At 40.2% G+C, this 17,843-nt stretch overlaps 1 protein-coding gene across 7 annotated transcripts in view; it reads right to left on the bottom strand.

The window, feature by feature from the left end:
• Window positions 1-15,204, bottom strand: part of NETO1 (neuropilin and tolloid like 1) — a 71,972-nt gene extending 56,768 nt beyond the window's left edge. For 2 of the 7 annotated variants that reach the window (XM_021291413.2, XM_065053028.1), the window contains exons 1-3: window positions 14,110-15,182; window positions 10,324-10,377; window positions 8,563-8,700 (exon numbers count right to left, since the gene is read on the bottom strand). In XM_021291413.2, coding sequence (XP_021147088.1) covers window positions 8,563-8,700; window positions 10,324-10,377; window positions 14,110-14,137 — 220 coding nt within the window. In that variant the 5' untranslated portion in view covers window positions 14,138-15,182. Of the gene's footprint in view, window positions 1-8,562; window positions 8,701-10,323; window positions 10,378-14,109 lie in introns of all 7 variants that reach the window. The other 5 variants (XR_010470410.1, XM_021291414.2, XM_021291411.2 and 2 more) reach the window with 5 other exon arrangements.
• Between the last annotated feature and the right edge of the window lie 2,639 nt (window positions 15,205-17,843).

Genomic DNA, 17,843 nt, shown 5'->3' with positions numbered 1-17,843 from the left:
AAGCCTCCCACGAAGACAAGGGTATGTTCTGCCACTGTCTGCTGTGCCTCTCATAGGATCCTGGCCTACACTTTACACGTATTTGAAGTGTTGAAATTGCTATGAGCTGTGCCTGAGTTACCATTCCTTTCACATGAAAACATGCAGGATCAAACTTCAAGCCCAGTGCATAAGCTTAGCATGGAAACTGCTGACACTCCAGCAGTCAATATCCTTCCATTTCTTTCCTCACAAATAATAGGAATACTATCACTGTAATGACAACCTAGATTTTGTATTTTGGAATGTTGTAAAATAAAACTTTTGGGATGAGCTTATTATTCACATAAGAAGGGAGACTATTTAAAATTAAATAAGGCAATAGGTACATCTTATAATCTTTACATAAAAGCACAGTCAGATCCCATTTGGAACTATTTCATGTGAATAAATACAGTATCATTTTATAAAAAGCACTGAAGCGGTTTATAAAACACATTATTTGAGAAGAAAGCTTATTTAATAGCTTTGCTTTCAATATTAATATAATTGAGTGATGGATATTTATTGAAATATTTAATTTAACATCAAAAAGAAAGCTTATCTACTGTTCTCAAACTGAAGACATTCACAATTAGTGAAGTACTTACTATTGGCTTGTTCTTAATTATACCAATTTACAGGAAATTTGTGATCTTTGTGCACGTACAAATTCAGTAGCAAAGTCAAAACCTTAAACTTTATATATAACTGCACCGGTCAATGGAAATGAAACTACTTTGAAAGTGTGAAAAAATTACAAAATTAAAATCAGATAATAAAGCATCTAAATAAGAGCTTACTAATGCTAGGCTGGATGAGGTCTGAAGACCAAAGTAGATCTTTCAGATCTAAAAGATTAAATCTAAAAGATTTCAGATCTAAAAGTCTTAAAGACTAAATAATTGGAAAACATCATTAATTAATTTTATTCAGAGGTTTCTGCCCTTGGCTTCAAATATTTGTAACATATATTGATTTAAATTTAACTAAGCAACAGCAGGACAAGAGAGAGAAATCAGCACCTTTCGATCTTGAATTTTATTTTGTATGCTCTCATTCCATGTAAGGAGATTTGTTGGGAACTACTCATCATTTACATAGAGACTGCAGGGTCAGGTGTCAGAAACTCCATCCTGACTACGTTTTAGGCAACCTTAAAAATTCTGTATATGCACTATTCAAATACTATGCTATTATCCTACCTGAAGCTTTATATGTTATGATGTTGCAAACTAGATATGAAGATGAATTCTGGTAGTGTGACAGCATCATACCACAGTGCATGGCTGCTCTGATTTCCACAATGACAAAGAGGTACCTGCTTCAAAAATGGCTTATGTCACTAATGTAACATTTTTGTCCTTTAATAAACTTCCTGTGTTAGATCTTCAGTACTCTATTTCATAACAAGAGCAGGCTTACAAGTGCTGGCCTGTAGTCAAACACTTAACCGATCTTTGAATCCAAGACTCATGTAATATAGGATAAAAACAGGCATGAGTTATAGCAGTCATTTGATATGATTTTTGGTGTTGAAAAGGAGCCCAGTTATAACCTCAGTATAATATTAAATGAGTCTTTGTGGGTAAAAGACACTTAGGTCTACAGAGTTGCACATGAGATGTATTGACTCGGTGAAAACACAATTTCCATAACCTCCATGTAGCTCTCTGAATTTCACATTGCAAACTAATTTTTTGATCAGAATATGACCATGGTTTACTTTTCTCTGCTTTTATTTATTTTTCAATACAGTCAAGATGAGGCTTTTCCTAGCAAAGCTCAGCTGTTGCTGGGGGATCAGAAAGAATCACATCCGCTCAAAGAGTGCTCAAGAGTTTCTGCTTTCCCTCAAAGTTCCCATATGTAGAGGTTGCTCCACTTTAAGAATGGAGCATTGACTGTTAATTAACACTGTTTCTCCACTGCTAAATAAAACAAGGCTGGGGAACAAATTTTGAGGTTGGACCACTGTCATTCACACTCCTTAAATGTTAAAATCACCTCCTGGCATCATTTTGGCCATGACAGTCAGAACTGCTAAAACCCATTCTTAGGCTGATATCAGTGAAGGACCATTCACAGCAAGCAGTTTGTATCTGTACTCTTGACTGGGAAGGTGAAAGGAGTTAATCTATACATGTGTGATTGTGGGTATCAGCATTAAGGTCTGTGAACATTTCCTGACCTGTTTTAGGTATTACTATAGGTACTGCCTTGTGTCCCAGCCTGTTCTGCAAGCTAGATCAAACAGGACAAGGGCCTTTCTCTTAATTCTTCTGAGGAAAGCAACATATTGTGTTTCTGTAACTGTAAGGACTGTGGGTATCACAAAAGATTGGGCAAAGGGAGGAATGGGTGCTATATATGCATCCATGCACTTTTTCATCACATGCTTTTAAATGCATCTCTGTGCTTCATCTTGTACAATATTTAAAGATTAAATATTTGTTTGCAATAATCTACCTAAGAAACAAAGCTATTTAAGTCATCCAGGAAATGACCATAAGGAACGAAAGCACACAATTCAAGCTCACAACTTTAATTTTTTTTTAGACAAGAAGTTATTGTTCTAGATTTACACTCTGCCTTTAGCAAAGGGTTTCTTTGCCCAACACGAGCTAAAACAAGCAGGCATTATATAAATACATGTCTTGTGCCACAGCTTTTGCAACAAAGTGTGTGCAAATGTGATCACAGTAAAACATACAGAAATAAAGTGAGAACAAGACCAGAACAATGACTAATCATAATGTATGTATAGTAACAGGAAACCAAACAAACAAAAAGCCTAGAATATTAAATTATTCCAAACCGAGTTGGAATCTGGCAATCTAATCACAAAAGGAGAGATGGAGTGTTCATTTCTGGTATCTTTATTCATAGGTAAAGACCATTCATGTCTTCCAAACTTTTTCTGTGGCTACAATGTCAGGAAAAGTCATTGTCAAGTCCAAATGAAGTCCATTGAAGCTGTCTCATAAAATGATTTTGCTTCAAATCTTAAATATCTTCCATACTTAGCTTTCAATTATCTTTCTTCAAAAAAAATTTAATAACATGGAAAGACTACATAATGCTTGCATGTCTTGTCATATTTTTCATCTAATTATCTTACATAAATGCTGTGTTAAGATTTTACATTCAGTGAAAAAAGCCATTGGGCTCCAACTTGTGGTAGAAGAACAGTTGCAGCAAAACCTCACAACTAAGGTTTTAATTCTGATCAGTCTCTAAGTCTGTGTAACTAATAGCTGAACTTAAGCAAAAATTCTGTTTCAATTTACCAGATACGTGGAAATGAGACATTGAACTCAACAGCTACCCCATCTATCTGAGCTGCTACAGTACTAATAGTTTTCAATAATCCTTGATCTTTCTTGTTGTCCAGCTATTATTGATAAGAAAGTCACCTAAAGCCTCCTTTTAGAGGAGGATTCTTACTTGGTTTTGATGAAAACTTTTAGAACACAAAAATCACTATGAAATACAAAAGGATTTCGAGCACGGTTTTTTCATACAGTGATACATGACCATTTTGTAACATTTGTGAAATATCTAGGATTAAAGAATTTAATAATCTCTAGTGAAAATACCTAAGACCTTCAAGAAAGAAAGCTCTAAATGTCCACAAACATATAAAATGGAAGATGTATTTCATATCTCTGTAAAGCAGCTCTAGTCCATACCTATATTTATAAATAAGAATTTAATTACTAAAACTGAAGAATGGATAAAATCTTATAAGTAAGTTACTTGCAGGATTTCCAAAACAATTCTTAAGAAATCTTGTGTACAGTATGACTATATCAGTCTTCAAATATTTTTGACACAAATAAAAGCCCTTACTCCTACAAACTCTCCTGTGCAAATTTCCCTTTGCAGCATAGATGCCAAATTTTCTGCAGTCTGGCAAAGCCTAATGCTGCCACTACTGCAGTTGTTTCAGGCAGCTGTGAATTTTGCCAGGTTAGAGTCATGAATATGCAAAACAAGGGTGAATTTGAGCCCAACAGGGAATTTAATGTGTACACTCATCTATTTCCTACATTTTCTACATATAAAATAAGACTGGGAGGGGAAAAAAAATAAAAAGAAAGAAAAGAAAGAAAAAAATTCTCAATGCATTTTGAAAGGCAGATGGGATTCATCAGAAGCTCCTCTATAGCATAATAATTTTTTATACTGAGTCCATGACTTCTGGATGACCCAAAGGATTTCTTTTATAAAGGCATCCAATCTGGACTTTAAAATTTCTAGTTGTTCCAGTAGTTAAATATCATTAATACTACAATAGAAAAAAAAAAAATTTAAAAAAAAAAAAAAGGAAAATAAAATAAAAAGAAACTTCTAGCTGTTTGAACTGAATATGCCTTTGACTGCTAGGATAGAAGCCTCTGCAGTCAGAAATCCTCTTCTCTTTTAGAAACTCAGAGTCTATAATCATGGCAATTTTTGCCAGCTCCTTTACCTCACCAAAGTATGAAATGATAAAAGGCTTGCATACATTTTAGATGAGCAACAATGTGGGGGAAAAAATTGTATCATGAGATGGAATTCAATTTTATTACAATACACTGCCTGCTGGAGTCCTTACTCAAGTCCACTAAAATCAGTAGAAATTGTGCTTGAGGGAAGCCATCAGAATTTACCCTAGATTGTGTTTGATAGCAAAAAATGAAGGAGTGAAAGCAAGCAGCCTCAATTCTGTATCTGGCAAAATCATGAAGAAGATTGTCCTGGGAGTTATTGAAAAATATCTGAACAACAACGCAGTCTATGGTTCCAGTCAGCACGGGCTCATGAAGGGAAAGTCCTGCTTAACAAACTTAATTTTGTTCTATGATCAGGTTACCCACCTATTTGACCAAGGGAAGCCTGTCAATGTGATCTTTTTGGATTTCAGCAAAGCCTTTGTTACTGTCTCTCACAGTATCCGTCATACAGCATACAGCTGGATAAACACACAATACAGTGGGTGAGCAATTGGCTGACGGGCCTGAACACAAAGGATTCTAGTAAATGGGCTTATGTTGGGCTGGTGGCCAGTCATTAGCAGGGTTCCACAGGGATCCATCTCTAAAGTCAGCACTCTTCAATGTCTTCTTAAATGACTTAGACTCAGGACTTGAGGGAATACTAAGTAAGTTTGATGATGACACAAAGTTGAGAGGAGCTGTTGCTACTCTCAAGGACAGAGAGGTCTTGCAGAGTGATCTGGTCAAATTGAAGAACCGGGCAATCACAAACCACATGAAGTTCATCAAGGGCAAGTGCCAGATTTTGCACCTGGGACACGGCAACCTGGGCCGTACATACAGACTGGGGGACGAGATGCTGGAGAGCAGCTCTGCGGAGAGGGATCTGGGAGTTCTGGTCGACAGCAAGTTGAACACGAGCCAACAGTGTGTCCTGGCAGCCAAGAGGGCCAAGCACGTCCTGGGGTGCATCAAGCACAGCATTGCCAGCTGGGCGAGGGAGGTGATTGTCCCTCTCTGTTCTGCACTGGTGCGGTCTCACCTGGAGCGCTGTGTGCAGTTCTGGGCACCACAGGATAAAAAAGATATTAAGCTACTGGAGAGTGTCCAGAAGGGGGCTGTGAAGTTGGTGAAGGGTTTGGAAGGGAAGCCGTATGAGGAGCAGCTAAAGTCACTTGGTTTGTTCAGCCTGGAGAAGAGGGGAGACCTCATCATGGTCTACAGCTTCCTCTCAAGGGGATGAGGAGGGATAGGTGCTGATGTCTTCTCTTTGGCAACCAATGACAGAATCTGAGGGAATGGCAGGAAGATGTGCCGGGGGAAGTTTAAGTTAGACGTTAGGAAAAGGTTCTTCACCCAGGGGGTGGTGGAGCACTGGAACAGGCTCCCCAGGGAGGCAGTCACAGCCCAAGCCTAACAGTGTTCAAGAAGAACCTGGACGATGCCCTCAGAAACATGGTGTGAACTGTGGGGTTGTCATATGGAGGGACAGGAGTTGGACTTGATGATCCTTGTGGGTCCCTTCCAACTCAGAACATTCTATGATTCTAAGCAAGCAGGAAGGAACCTGGTGATTCGTACATGTATTTAAACTTGCATCACACAATTGTCAGTATGGCCTATACAGTCCTGGTATGCTGAACTGAGACATACAAAGGAGACAAAGGAGAAATAATAATGTGGGAACGCTTTTACAGATCATATCAACAGTTCCTCTAGCTTGGTACTTGGTATTTGACAGCATCCAGAGCTACTCAAAGTGTGTTTATTTTTGTCACATTTTTCATACATTCTTTTTAGGTAGATGGAATCTACCTAAATTTCATCAGATGGAATCTACCTAAAAAGGTAGATTTTTAGGTAGATGGAATCTTTTTAGGTAGATGGAAATAGACAGGAGGAGATCAGATTTGAAAACATTGTACAATATGCATGGTTCTCATCAAATTATTTACTAATAAGGCTGCTATCATCATGGGTTTTAAAATACCCTGGTACAATCCAAACTGTTGATTATGGCTAGAGAAGAAGCAGAACGTATCAATGTTGTAAGAAATTCTGTTAAACTTTTTTTTTTTTTCCAGATTGATTTTTCCCCTAAAATATAACAAGATGTCTGTTAAGTTTGGATTATTCTTTTTACTATACATTGATACAATCTTGTCAGTGTGGAATTTCATCTTCATCATAGAAGCTATTTGATTAAATCTTTCCTTCCTAAATTGTTCTTAGACATTTCCCATGTGAGGTATTTTAAATCCAGTTATTTCAATAGTGTATTTACTACTTTTCAACTTATTAACTATATTTTTCTGTATATTGAATTACTATAAAAAGGACAAAAGTCTTTAGAAAAAAGGTCTTCAAGATACCTTCTTGCTAACAAGAACATAGATACTGGAGTAGGGTTTACAAAAATGCCCTTTTTTCTTTTTCTCTTTTTTTTTTGCACAGCCTTTCTCTTTAATGATAAAATACATCTCTGTGTTTCAGATCCTTAAAGATCAAATAGGCTTACTACTTCCCAACCTCACAGGAATGTTAGAAAGATTATTTGATCAATATGTGCAAAAAGACTTGGATCTAGCAACATAAGCGTAACAAAAAATGTAACCCTAAGTAGTATATATTGAACCTATACATTTATCTTAAAAAAATAATAAAATAAAAAATAATAATAAAAAAAAGGTATTTTAGATCAATTACTGAACTGTGAAAGAAGTTAAATGTTTACCATAGGTCTGCTTAAATTCCAGACTCGGGAGGGATGACTGGACAATCATAAATTTTCTTTAAAGGGCTTGTTTGACTCCATGATTTATAATCACCTCTTTATTTCTGACTTCAGTCAAGTTACCTAGCACTAAAGTGAAATTCAGAGTTCTCAGTCACTTTGCTGTCATTTCTTTTCCTAACCAATACATAAAACATTTACTATCCATCATTCCCCTAGAAGACTTTGTAAAATGTGTTCCTTTTAGTGACTTAGCACTAGATTTGGAAAGACAGACTGCTTTTTAAAAGTGTCTAGTGAGGGGTTCTAAAACAGTTAATTCAGTTGGAATTAGCTATACATCTTTGAAAACCTTTCTTGGAACTACCTGCACCTTTAGCTAAATAAATATTTCTATTTCCCATTTCCATAATTTGTACTTAATAATTCTGTTCAACCAATCACGGGTAGAACAAGCATCAGTGTTGTATATTGCGTGGATGCACAACTCATTAATGAATCTTCTTGGTTCCAGTGACTTACCATTTTGTACCTGATTCATCTTTTCTGCTCCTAAAATCTCACAGTATCTAATCTCTATTACTTTCCACAGATTCATTTTTACAACAGTCCCTTCAATAGCCATTGTACTAAGACTGATGAAAAGAAACCATGTAACTTGCTTATAATATATCTCTAACCTTTCTTATATCACCTTCATGTCTGCAAATGTCCATTGTTTAAAAACCGTGTCATAACAACTCTTCACTGTTAATGTTTATTCCTTTTTTTCATTTATCTTCATTTCTCATGAACTCTCGAATAGGAAATATTTTTTACACTCACTATATGGATGTTTTCTGTGTGACTTTCTTTACTGTACTTTGCCTAGCTACACTTGTCATCTCAGATTCATTTATGATAAAATACCTATATGAAAGTGAAAATCATTTTTGTTTCCTGTGTTCACTTTTTTTACCCATTTAAAAGTATTCTTTCTTCTGTCATGTTAAAGCATTTTAGGTTCTATTCATTCTCTGAATATCCTGAATTAAATTATACTGTGTTTATTACTAAGTGACTAGTGTACTTAACACCTGAACTAATTTATAAATTATGTCACTAAATAAATCAAATATTTTCTAGTATTTCTTAGTATGTCCTACAAAACATTTACATTTTTTTACCAAAAGAAAAAAAAAAAAGTGCAGAGAGCTTCCCTAAATCTTGTGTTCTGAGAAGATTTATAATGAGCATATAGGCTTTACCTATTCTTCACACATAATGAAATAAAACACTTTGTTTTTAATACCGTTGGTTACAGAATAAAAAGATTTTTTGGCTGGTCACCTTCTATAATGTAGACGCACTCTCTGTCAGGAGGATACTTGTTGGGGTAATTGGGAGAAGTGAAGATGCCTCCTTCTGCGTATTTTGTCCAAGTTCCACACTGCACTGGTTTCTGTCCTTCGGAAGTAGTTTGCTTTTCTGTGAAATGATCACATTAAGCATTATATAATTAGCTCCCAAATTATTACGTCCTTTTGACACCTATAACTCTTACAGAATAAAACAGTCCCTTCTGTCAGTAGCCTCTGCTTTTTTTTCTGTTGAGACTGAGAGCGTGATCTTTGACCTGGAGGAAAATTAGGCTGTTCTTTAGGGGTATGAACATATAATTCTTAAAACATTTTTTTCAAATAAGAGACTTGGATGTCTAGGGGAAGACATTGCTTTTTAAATAAAATCCTGTAAGGGAAGCATGTGCTCAAGAAATGGGAGACATGAGTTTTCCATTCATATATCTGAAAAGGCTCAGGTATGTGCTGGGTGACCAAGCTACATGCTGTAATACAAGAGTACATCAAAGCTACAAAATCAAGGAAAAAAAAAAAAAAAAGCAGAGTTACGATAGGATGTAAAAATTGCTTTTGATTCATAGCAGCTTGACTCTATACTCACCAGACCGAGATGGAGGGGGGAATTCCTGGATTCAGATTCATAGATTATTTTTATTTTTATCTTGCTGTTTGCCATAAAATTAATAAATAGCTCTGAGGCCAGGAATCACAGTCCAGAACTTTCCTTCTCCTAGCAAGCAGAGTCAGGCCTTGTTTTTTGCTTTCTTTCTAGCCCTGAAACTCTTGCACTCCTTTCTGCACACTGGCAGAGAGCCTGGAGACAAAGGTTTGAGTGTGTTCAGTCTGAAGAAGATGAAGAATAATTTCCTGGGCATTATACTTTAACAAGTAGGCAAAAATAAAACGGATTCTTTGGAGAGCAAAATATTGAAGCTAGTATTAAAAGGAAGGATGGTAGATTCTAGACTTCACACAAGTGTCCAAAGAGGACTCACTGTTTTCGTCTGAATGAGGTACCTATACCCAAGGAGTGTCTCATCTAACAAGCCTCTGATGTGTGGAGCCAAGTTGCTTGAGAATCCCTCTTATGATCAATGGAGGGAGACACGCACCTTCTAAGAATGATTTTAACCACCTGAGATCTGCTTTATGCACTAAAAGTGTTTCTCTTTCTTCCTGATCTGTATCCAAGCTGAGGATAATGTGGATCCTAATTTCCTGAAATGAATTCAAGCCTGCAGGGATTGAGCATTCAGACACAAATTCAGACACATATTGTGCTTAGCAACTCTCCCTGCTTGGTTTTTACTGTGCTTAGCATCCAGGGCTTTTAAGAACCTCTTTCTATCCTCACCAATTTCAGATTTTGAATTCTATTTGACCAAGGAAAAAAGATCTTAAATGTAGATACCTTGGTGCACAAACTGGACATCCCAGTTTGAAATTGGGGACACTTTGCAGTCTCTGGTTAAAGTCAGGTCCAGACTTTAGTTAGTTTTAGCTGTAGATCAGGTCACTACCTTGTTTAAAACAAAACAAAACAAAACAAAACAAAACAAAACAAAACAAAACACAACAAACAAACAAAAAACACTGGAATTTTTTTTTTGTACGTACAGGCACACTAATACTCAAATGAATAAAGGACAGACACTGGAAGCAGGTGGGGTACTAAATATTTCAAGAACTAAACAACTGAAATCCATACTTTGGACTCTAATGCTTAAAAAAATGTCTGAAGTTTACATACCTGTTCCTTTTTTGGTTGCCCCAGACAAATGTAGGATGGTTAGACTTGCTACAACTGAAAGAGAAATACGCATTAGATATCACAGTGTGATAGTGTCTGCTATCAAATCAATTGTAAACCTCTATCTTAGAAGAATACAAATACAGAAGAATACAAACAGAATTACTGTAAAAAAAAGGTTTCATGTTTAATGGCATATTTAAATTGTGCATTTTGCACAAACAAGTTTCTTTGTAATCTGTCCTTGGGTTTATCTTTGTAAATTTATCCAAATAAAGAGGAGATTTTGGGGGTTTAAATAAAATCCCCAAGCGCTGATGTTTCCCTCTTTATTTTATTTTTTTTAATATATGTATATGTATATGTATATGTATATGTATATGTATATGTATATGTATATGTATATGTATATGTATATGTATATGTATATGTATATGTATATGTATATGTATATGTATATGTATATGTATATGTATATGTATATGTATATGTATATGTATATGTATATGTATATGTATACAAGGGAAAAACATTTTACCAATATTTATGTGGATATTCATAGCTTGGACCAGTAATGTAAAAGAGGCTGCTTTTAACAGAGGGGGACAACCTACAAGGTTTCAGTACCACTTGTCTCACTTATTTCTCTTGCTATGGCATAATAACATTTGAAAATGGGTACTGGGACTATGAAATAAGTGAGAGGTTCACAGCCATCAAAGAATTTGCAAGTCCACAGTGAAGTAAATTATTGTGTGTGCTTAACAGTCTCATTAATCTAGTTTATTTTACTTATTGAGGGGATGTTGTTTTGTGCTGCGGTGAATCTGCAGCCTATTTGACAAATAGAAATCTCCTCTTTTCAACCACGATAGGGAAGCTGTGCCTCTTGGGAAGAAATGTGGCCTCTCTTAGGTGGACTTCAACCGAGAGATACTTCATGAGTTTCTGGGAGTTTCTGAACATAACATTTTAACCAGGAAAGGCTAAGAGGCAAACACTTAGGCCAGTTGTAATGAGAGTGCTTTGGAAGATTAAAGTAACTAGCTGGCTACTTGATGAAGAAAACATCCGCTAATGATAGTATTTTCTTGTCATCACCCACGTCTTCAATGCCTGTTGGAGAAAGCGAGATAGCAAGAGCAAAAGAGAACACTTCCATCAGTTCCTGGAGTGCTTGGGTTTTGATCCCAGCTAGTCTGGCATTAAGACTCGATATAGTGCCCAGACTGCACTAAAGTTAAGACAGAGATGAAGCTGTGTGTTTATTCTGAATATTTTGGATCGATCAGCTGCCATTTTTTTTTTGTGATAAGGAATTTGTGGATCTGTGGCCTTTAACAAATGTAACTGAATAGCACACTTTCCTTCTCTTATCACTGAGAGTCACCAAAAGGCATAATGGGGTGGTAACTAGTTACCTAAATGATCTTTCAGAAATGATGCTTGAATCATTTTCAGCTTCTATACTGCAAGTTGAGTGCAATTTTTACCTGGAAGAATGCCACTCCCTCCATATTTGCAGTATTCTGAGTGTATTGACATCTCCATTTCTATGTCTTTGACCCTTCCCACGTCATAGACAGTTTGAGGAATGGATGATGGTTGATTGATTAAACAGGAAAAGGTTGAAGTGCTGGGAAAATGAAGGTTTGGCAGCATATTCACTATTTCTTGGTCAGGTTCACAGCCCCAGTGTCTTTCTGAATACCCCAGCAAACAGAGACGGATGTTGGCAAAGCTGGTAGTTAAAAACTCTTCTGTGTCATTGGCATTCAGTGAGAACATTACATCTTCTGCTCAGATATGAATGCTACCCAAACTTTCATGCCCTTACTCTCCTCAGGGATGGATTCTGGAAATACATGCTTGCTGAGACTCAGCCCGCTGGCTGTGTCAGAATCTGAAGGCACTGAAGGATTCACCCACTTAATAAGCTGCTCATTTACGTTAGCTGTGTTTCATGCAGTGAACATAGTGTATCTATGCCTGTAATCCTCACCAGTCAAAACCTAATTTCTCAATAGCGTAAGGTGTATTGGTGTTAGAATACGGAGCCAGCTGCTGGTGTTCTTTCTGCCCACGACTTTATGGAAGCTGGAATAGGAGGCACAGCAGCTAAACAAACCCTATGTGAGGAATGTTTCTTCTTAGGCTATTAATAACAATTCATGTCTGATTCTTACAGGTTCTTTTCAATCACTGTTATCTTTTAGCTCTTCCTTCCTTTTCTATATAGAAGAAAAAAAAAAAAAGTTGGAAGAAGGGAAGAGAGTTGGTCCAAGTCACAGAGGTAGTATTACAAAGATGATGGAAAAACCACAGGTCTTTTCAATTCCAGCTGTAGCTATCTCAAAGCAGGGAGCTATACTTAGTTATCATGCCAGTATCTATTTTTAGCAAGGAGGCAAAATAATCTTGATAATAAGATGTAATAGTCAAGAAGACACCAACAGACTAAACTTTTTTCTGGACATATCCAATCTAGAATTTGCATGAAGTCAAATACTTCCCTCATATTAACAAATAAAAGAAAAAACTTCTTCATTTTGTGACAGTAACACTACCATCACCAAAATCTGTACATTGACAGAAATTCAAATTATCGACTTTATGGGAAAAGGTAACTCAACATTTTTTATTTAAGCAGTTAAGGCAGTCCGTGTTTTACCATGACCCCTTGCCTTTTTCTTTCTCAAGCCACAGGAAAAGAATAACACTTCTCACAAAAAGAAAAAATAAAAAAAAAAAAGACCCCAAAGAGACCAATCACACAGTCTTCACTCACTCAAAACTGTCACTTGGGAAGCTTTGGCAGTACAGCAATAATATTGTGATTGTCTGCCTTTGGGAATTATTTTACAGAAGTTTCCACCAAATTTCTTGTTGTGTTCTCTCTGGCTTCCTCCCCCCGCTTTCCCTTCTAATCATCGGGTGTAATTACAATCATGCTTTCTAGTGCCACTCTGATTATGCATCTTTGCATCTTTTTGGATATGTTCATTTTTCCATTACAAACTGTCATTAAGAGATTTATCTCTTGGCCAAGCAGCTTTTTGGAGGCTGTGAATTGGCATAGGCATGGTTTAGCCTAGCGAAGAGTTGTTGGACGGGCAATACCTTGCCATGGCGCTGCTGTTTTACAGGTGTGGGCGTAGATAGAGGTGCTGGAAGGAACTGTGCCTAGTCAAGCCCCTTCAGCAGACCGGACCCACTGCAAAACTGAAGCGGGAGAGGGGATCCCATCCACGGAGCCCGAGGCCTCTAGGGGGTCTTCGACGAGTAATCGTTACATTACGGTGCCCTCTTGCTGCTCCTGGAGGATATTTCCCGAGGGGACCGCCCCCGGCCCGCAGCCCGCCGGGATCCGCGCCCGCTGTGGCCCCCGCCGCGGTGCTCGGTGCTGCCCGGCGCCTCCTCGCCCCAAGCCAGCGAGTTCGAGCCTCGGCTGGGGCTGCACCGCACCGCCGCGGACGGCGGGGGCCGTTGTCCCCTCTCTTCACCGTTAACCTGAAAGCCATCAGACGCGTCGCGCCCCAGCTAAAGCCTCCAGCCCGAACCGCAAGAGCGTGCCCCCCCGCCCCGCAGCGCCGACAGACACCAGACCCCCTCCGCTGCACTGCAGAGTGGTGGGAAAGGGGGTATTGTGTGTGCGTGGAGGGGAGTTTACCCCCACGCCGCGGGGGTCTGGGAGTCCCGCTACGCTAGTTGTGGAGGCAGCGGAGGGCAGGAGCCCGTGCGCGGTTGCGGAGCTCAGACGGGGAGCGGGAAGGGGGAGATACTCACTGTAAAAGAAGCTGCGCCCATGGGTCATGTCTGTTCCTTACACAAGGAGCTTCGGTCTCCACTAATTCCATTTAGATACGGGAGGACTTCCAGTGGCGGGGAGAGGATGGAAGTAGGAAAAAGAAGAAAAGGAAAAAAAAAAAATCCCAGAGCCCACACACAGCAGAACGGAGCAGCCCTTCCTCTCGCTCGCTCTCCCTCACCGCCTTGAAATAATCACTGCCGGCTCAATCCCATCACGCCCGAGCTATCATCAGCACCACCATAAGCGTTGCATCGCGGCGGCGGGCAAGGCGGCGGCAGCGGCGGCAGCGGCGGCGGCCCGTGCATCCAGGTGCCGGCGGACGGCGGCTGCGGGGCGAGCCGAGCCCCTAGTCACCAGTTTCATACAAAACCAAAAGCAGATCGAAGCATTTCCTGCAGGACTCCGAGCCCAGCGACTTCCAGCCCTTCGGCTTCTTTTGATGCATTGAAGAAGGGATTAATGGGTCCGTCATCAGCTCCCTGTGCTTGCTCCTCTGAAGGGGTGGGGGCGGGCGGGAGGGAACCCAAAGAGGAGGGGTGGGGGGAAGAAAGATTTACCAAATAGGGGATTTAGTCATATTTGTGTACGATGTGATCCTTATTAGAGAAGAAATCCTCTAAAATCGAATAAATCCATTTTTGCAAAAACCTCTCCCTGCGCGTAGCATAGTATCAAGTGGTGGCAGCGGCTATAGGCTGAAAACACATTGCACCGTCTTAAATCCTCTCGGGAATGGACTGGAGAGAGATAGAGACAGATGAGGGTAGAGAGAGGTCCCCTCACTTCTCCAGACCAGGGCGAGAAGCAGAAGAAAACCTTGGAGACTCTTCCTTTCGTTCAGTGCAGGGGAAGGGGAGGGGAAGGGCAGGAGGGTGGCGGTGATGGGGAAAGAGTGATTTAAAAACTGGGAAAGGAAGAGTAAGAGGAGGGGGATTTTTTGCCCTTCCCTAATCAGTTCACGGATTAGGCAAAATGCTAATGAGTTCTTCCTTGAACTGCACCTGCCAAAGGGAAATTGAAAAGATTTTCCTCCTTGAGAGGCGACTTCTCCATTTACACCCCCCCCCCCCTCACTCACGCACACTCACGAAAGGGAGCAATAAAACTTTAGCTGCTGATCCTCTGGCCGCAGACACAACGATTGCCTCTTCCAATCAGCCCAGAGACGACAGCAAAATCTCTCCCTTTCCGTCCCCCCCTTCCTTTCTCAGGCTTATATTCCTCCACAGCTACATTCCACCCGAAACACCCATCCCTTTGACGAGGTTGCAGAGGGCTAGTGGCCAGGGCGGGAAGGGAGGGGGGAGACTAGGGAAAAAAAACATATTAATAATAAGAGTAATGAGACAGCTGAAATGATCTCAGCGAAAAACAAGAGAGGAAGAGCAGTGGATGGACAGAAAGGGCAAGGTCCCCTCTTGGCCTCGGGAGCCGGTCCTGCAGGGCCGCTGCAGCCGGCAGAGCTGCCTCCCTGAGCGCCTCGGCCCCGGCACCCCCTGCCTGGGCAAGGAGATGGCAGCGGGGATAGAGAAGGGGGAAAGCGTACGGCTGGGACGGCAGAGAGGGCCGAGGAGAAGGGAAGATTTGTCCCACAGAAGTGCAAAGGGAGCAGGATGGCGCCCTCCGGCCCCTCTATATCTCTGCTGCGGTGGAGAGGCTGGAGCAGAGCCGGCTCGGGAGAGGGGTCGGGGGGCAGAACCGGAGAACCCCAGTCCCGGGGCACACCCAGCCCCTTCTCCGGACTCCCTGCGCCTCAGCCAGCACCTTGCTCGTGCCTGATGCTCACGTCGTTCGCAACAAGAAAAGTGTGTCTGGAAGCGCGCACCCGGAGCAAGGGGCTGGGGGAGTCGGAGGGGTGTTGGGCAGGAGGCTGTATATTAATTAATAATAAAATATAGTCCGAGATCCACTTTTGCGTGGAAGAGGAAAGGCAGAGAGGAGGCGAGGGCAGGTCGGACGACGCCGGTCGCAGTTTGCCAGCGGTCCCCGTAGCCGGGCGCGGAGGGGCGGTGCGCACCCGCGGAGCCGGGCTGTGCTCCGGGGTTGGGTCCCCGAGTACGGGGTCTGCCGGCTACCTGGTGGGCGGTGATAAAGTAGTCGGGCGGCCTGTTGTCTTTAGGGGATCTTTTTAACAAGGTGGATATGTCTCCTGTGTTTGGAGCAGCACTGACATGCACTGTTGCTGTTCCAGAAGGTGAAGACTGAGAAAGCCTCAATTTATTTATTTATTTTCAGAGAATCTCCATGTTTTAACAAAGAACTTCGGGGATATTTTTCAGCTCGTGGATTGTCTGCTTTGTACTCTGAAATCAAGAATATATCTGCCATCGATGCTTACGAATGCAGACAGTCTGCAATAGCTCACGCACATTAGGATAAGTCTGAGCTGATCTTGGTGAGCAGAGTTCATCCATTCACCCGGCCAGCCAGCCATCACCCCAGCCAGCCTGAGCATTTAAAAATCCTTCTAGGTGAGGAGGGCACAGAAGTCAGCTACAAGGCTCTGCAGTGAGGTCCTTATGATAAGGAATATAGAAGACTCCATGAAAGAATTCACCTATGTTTTGTGTAATCTGTCTTGCCACTAGCAACATGAAGATTGCAGCTGTTAATCAACGGTCATAGTCTGCTTTCTAACCCTCTCAGCACTTTCTCTGACCTTTCCTATTCTCTCCCACCAAGTTAAAGAAGTTTATTTGTGCAGTAATTGAAAAACACCTGGTTTATCCATAGGATAAACTTCTGTAATACAGAAGTGCAGTCTGCATTAGTCAACCAACAGTAGAGTAACTGTTGCAGAGAGTCATAGGAGTGTTTATGGACAATCAGGTGTTTCTTCTGCAGGATGATGCAGACATCCATGTGGCTGTTTCAAGTTACAGTTACTGAAAAAAAAAAAAAAAAAAAAGTTATAGAACAAGTAGGCACAAAACAGCTGATTTTGCTGTTCTGTGAAAATGTGCTGTGTCACATCACATAACAGTGAGCTTCAACATTTTTCCTTTGTGGAAAAGGGTGTTTTCTTTAAAGATCTTAGGTCTCTTTTGATTGGCCATCTTAATTTTAAGGACATCATTGCAAGAGTGTTGACGAATAGCATGTGATACATACCAGATAAGTTTAAAATGTGCCAAAATGTGATCAGTCACCACCATTATGAAGTGAGATATCCACAAAATAGCTGAGGAATGGCCACAGTGGCCATTTCATGTCCTGCTAATGAGACCTTAAGGGGATATCTCAGGATCTACACAGCTGGATGCTAAAAGCTTATTCAGTTATGTTTATAAGCAAGTATACAGGGTTTGTAAGCTAGAGACTGGTCAAAATCACTTTCTACCTCAATAGATCTCCCTTCTGTAGAGAATTTGTAATTTTGAGCTTCATACAACTACCAAAGTCTCCACCACCAGCTTTTTTTTTTTTTTTTTTTTTGCAAAGTCTCTTTATGTAAGTTTTGGTAAATAGTCTTTCTAAAAAGGAAGTATCTCACCAGCCAGCATGCACATTTCATTACCATGGTTTTGTATGGGTAAATGTTTATATACTTAGTGTGTATTTTTTGCATCCTTAATTAGCCAATAACCATACCCTTACATTTCTGCTTGGCAGTAAACTAAACAAGGGAGAAAGGGACTCACATTTAATAAAACATTAAATGATTTAAGAAAAAAAAAAAAAAAGGAAAAGAATAGTGACCATAAACAAT

This window comes from Columba livia, chromosome 2 (genome assembly GCF_036013475.1).
Source record: "Columba livia isolate bColLiv1 breed racing homer chromosome 2, bColLiv1.pat.W.v2, whole genome shotgun sequence".
NCBI classification, from domain to species: domain Eukaryota; kingdom Metazoa; phylum Chordata; class Aves; order Columbiformes; family Columbidae; genus Columba; species Columba livia.
Note: the sequence above shows the minus strand (reverse complement) of the source record. Positions and strands in the feature narration are given on the sequence as shown.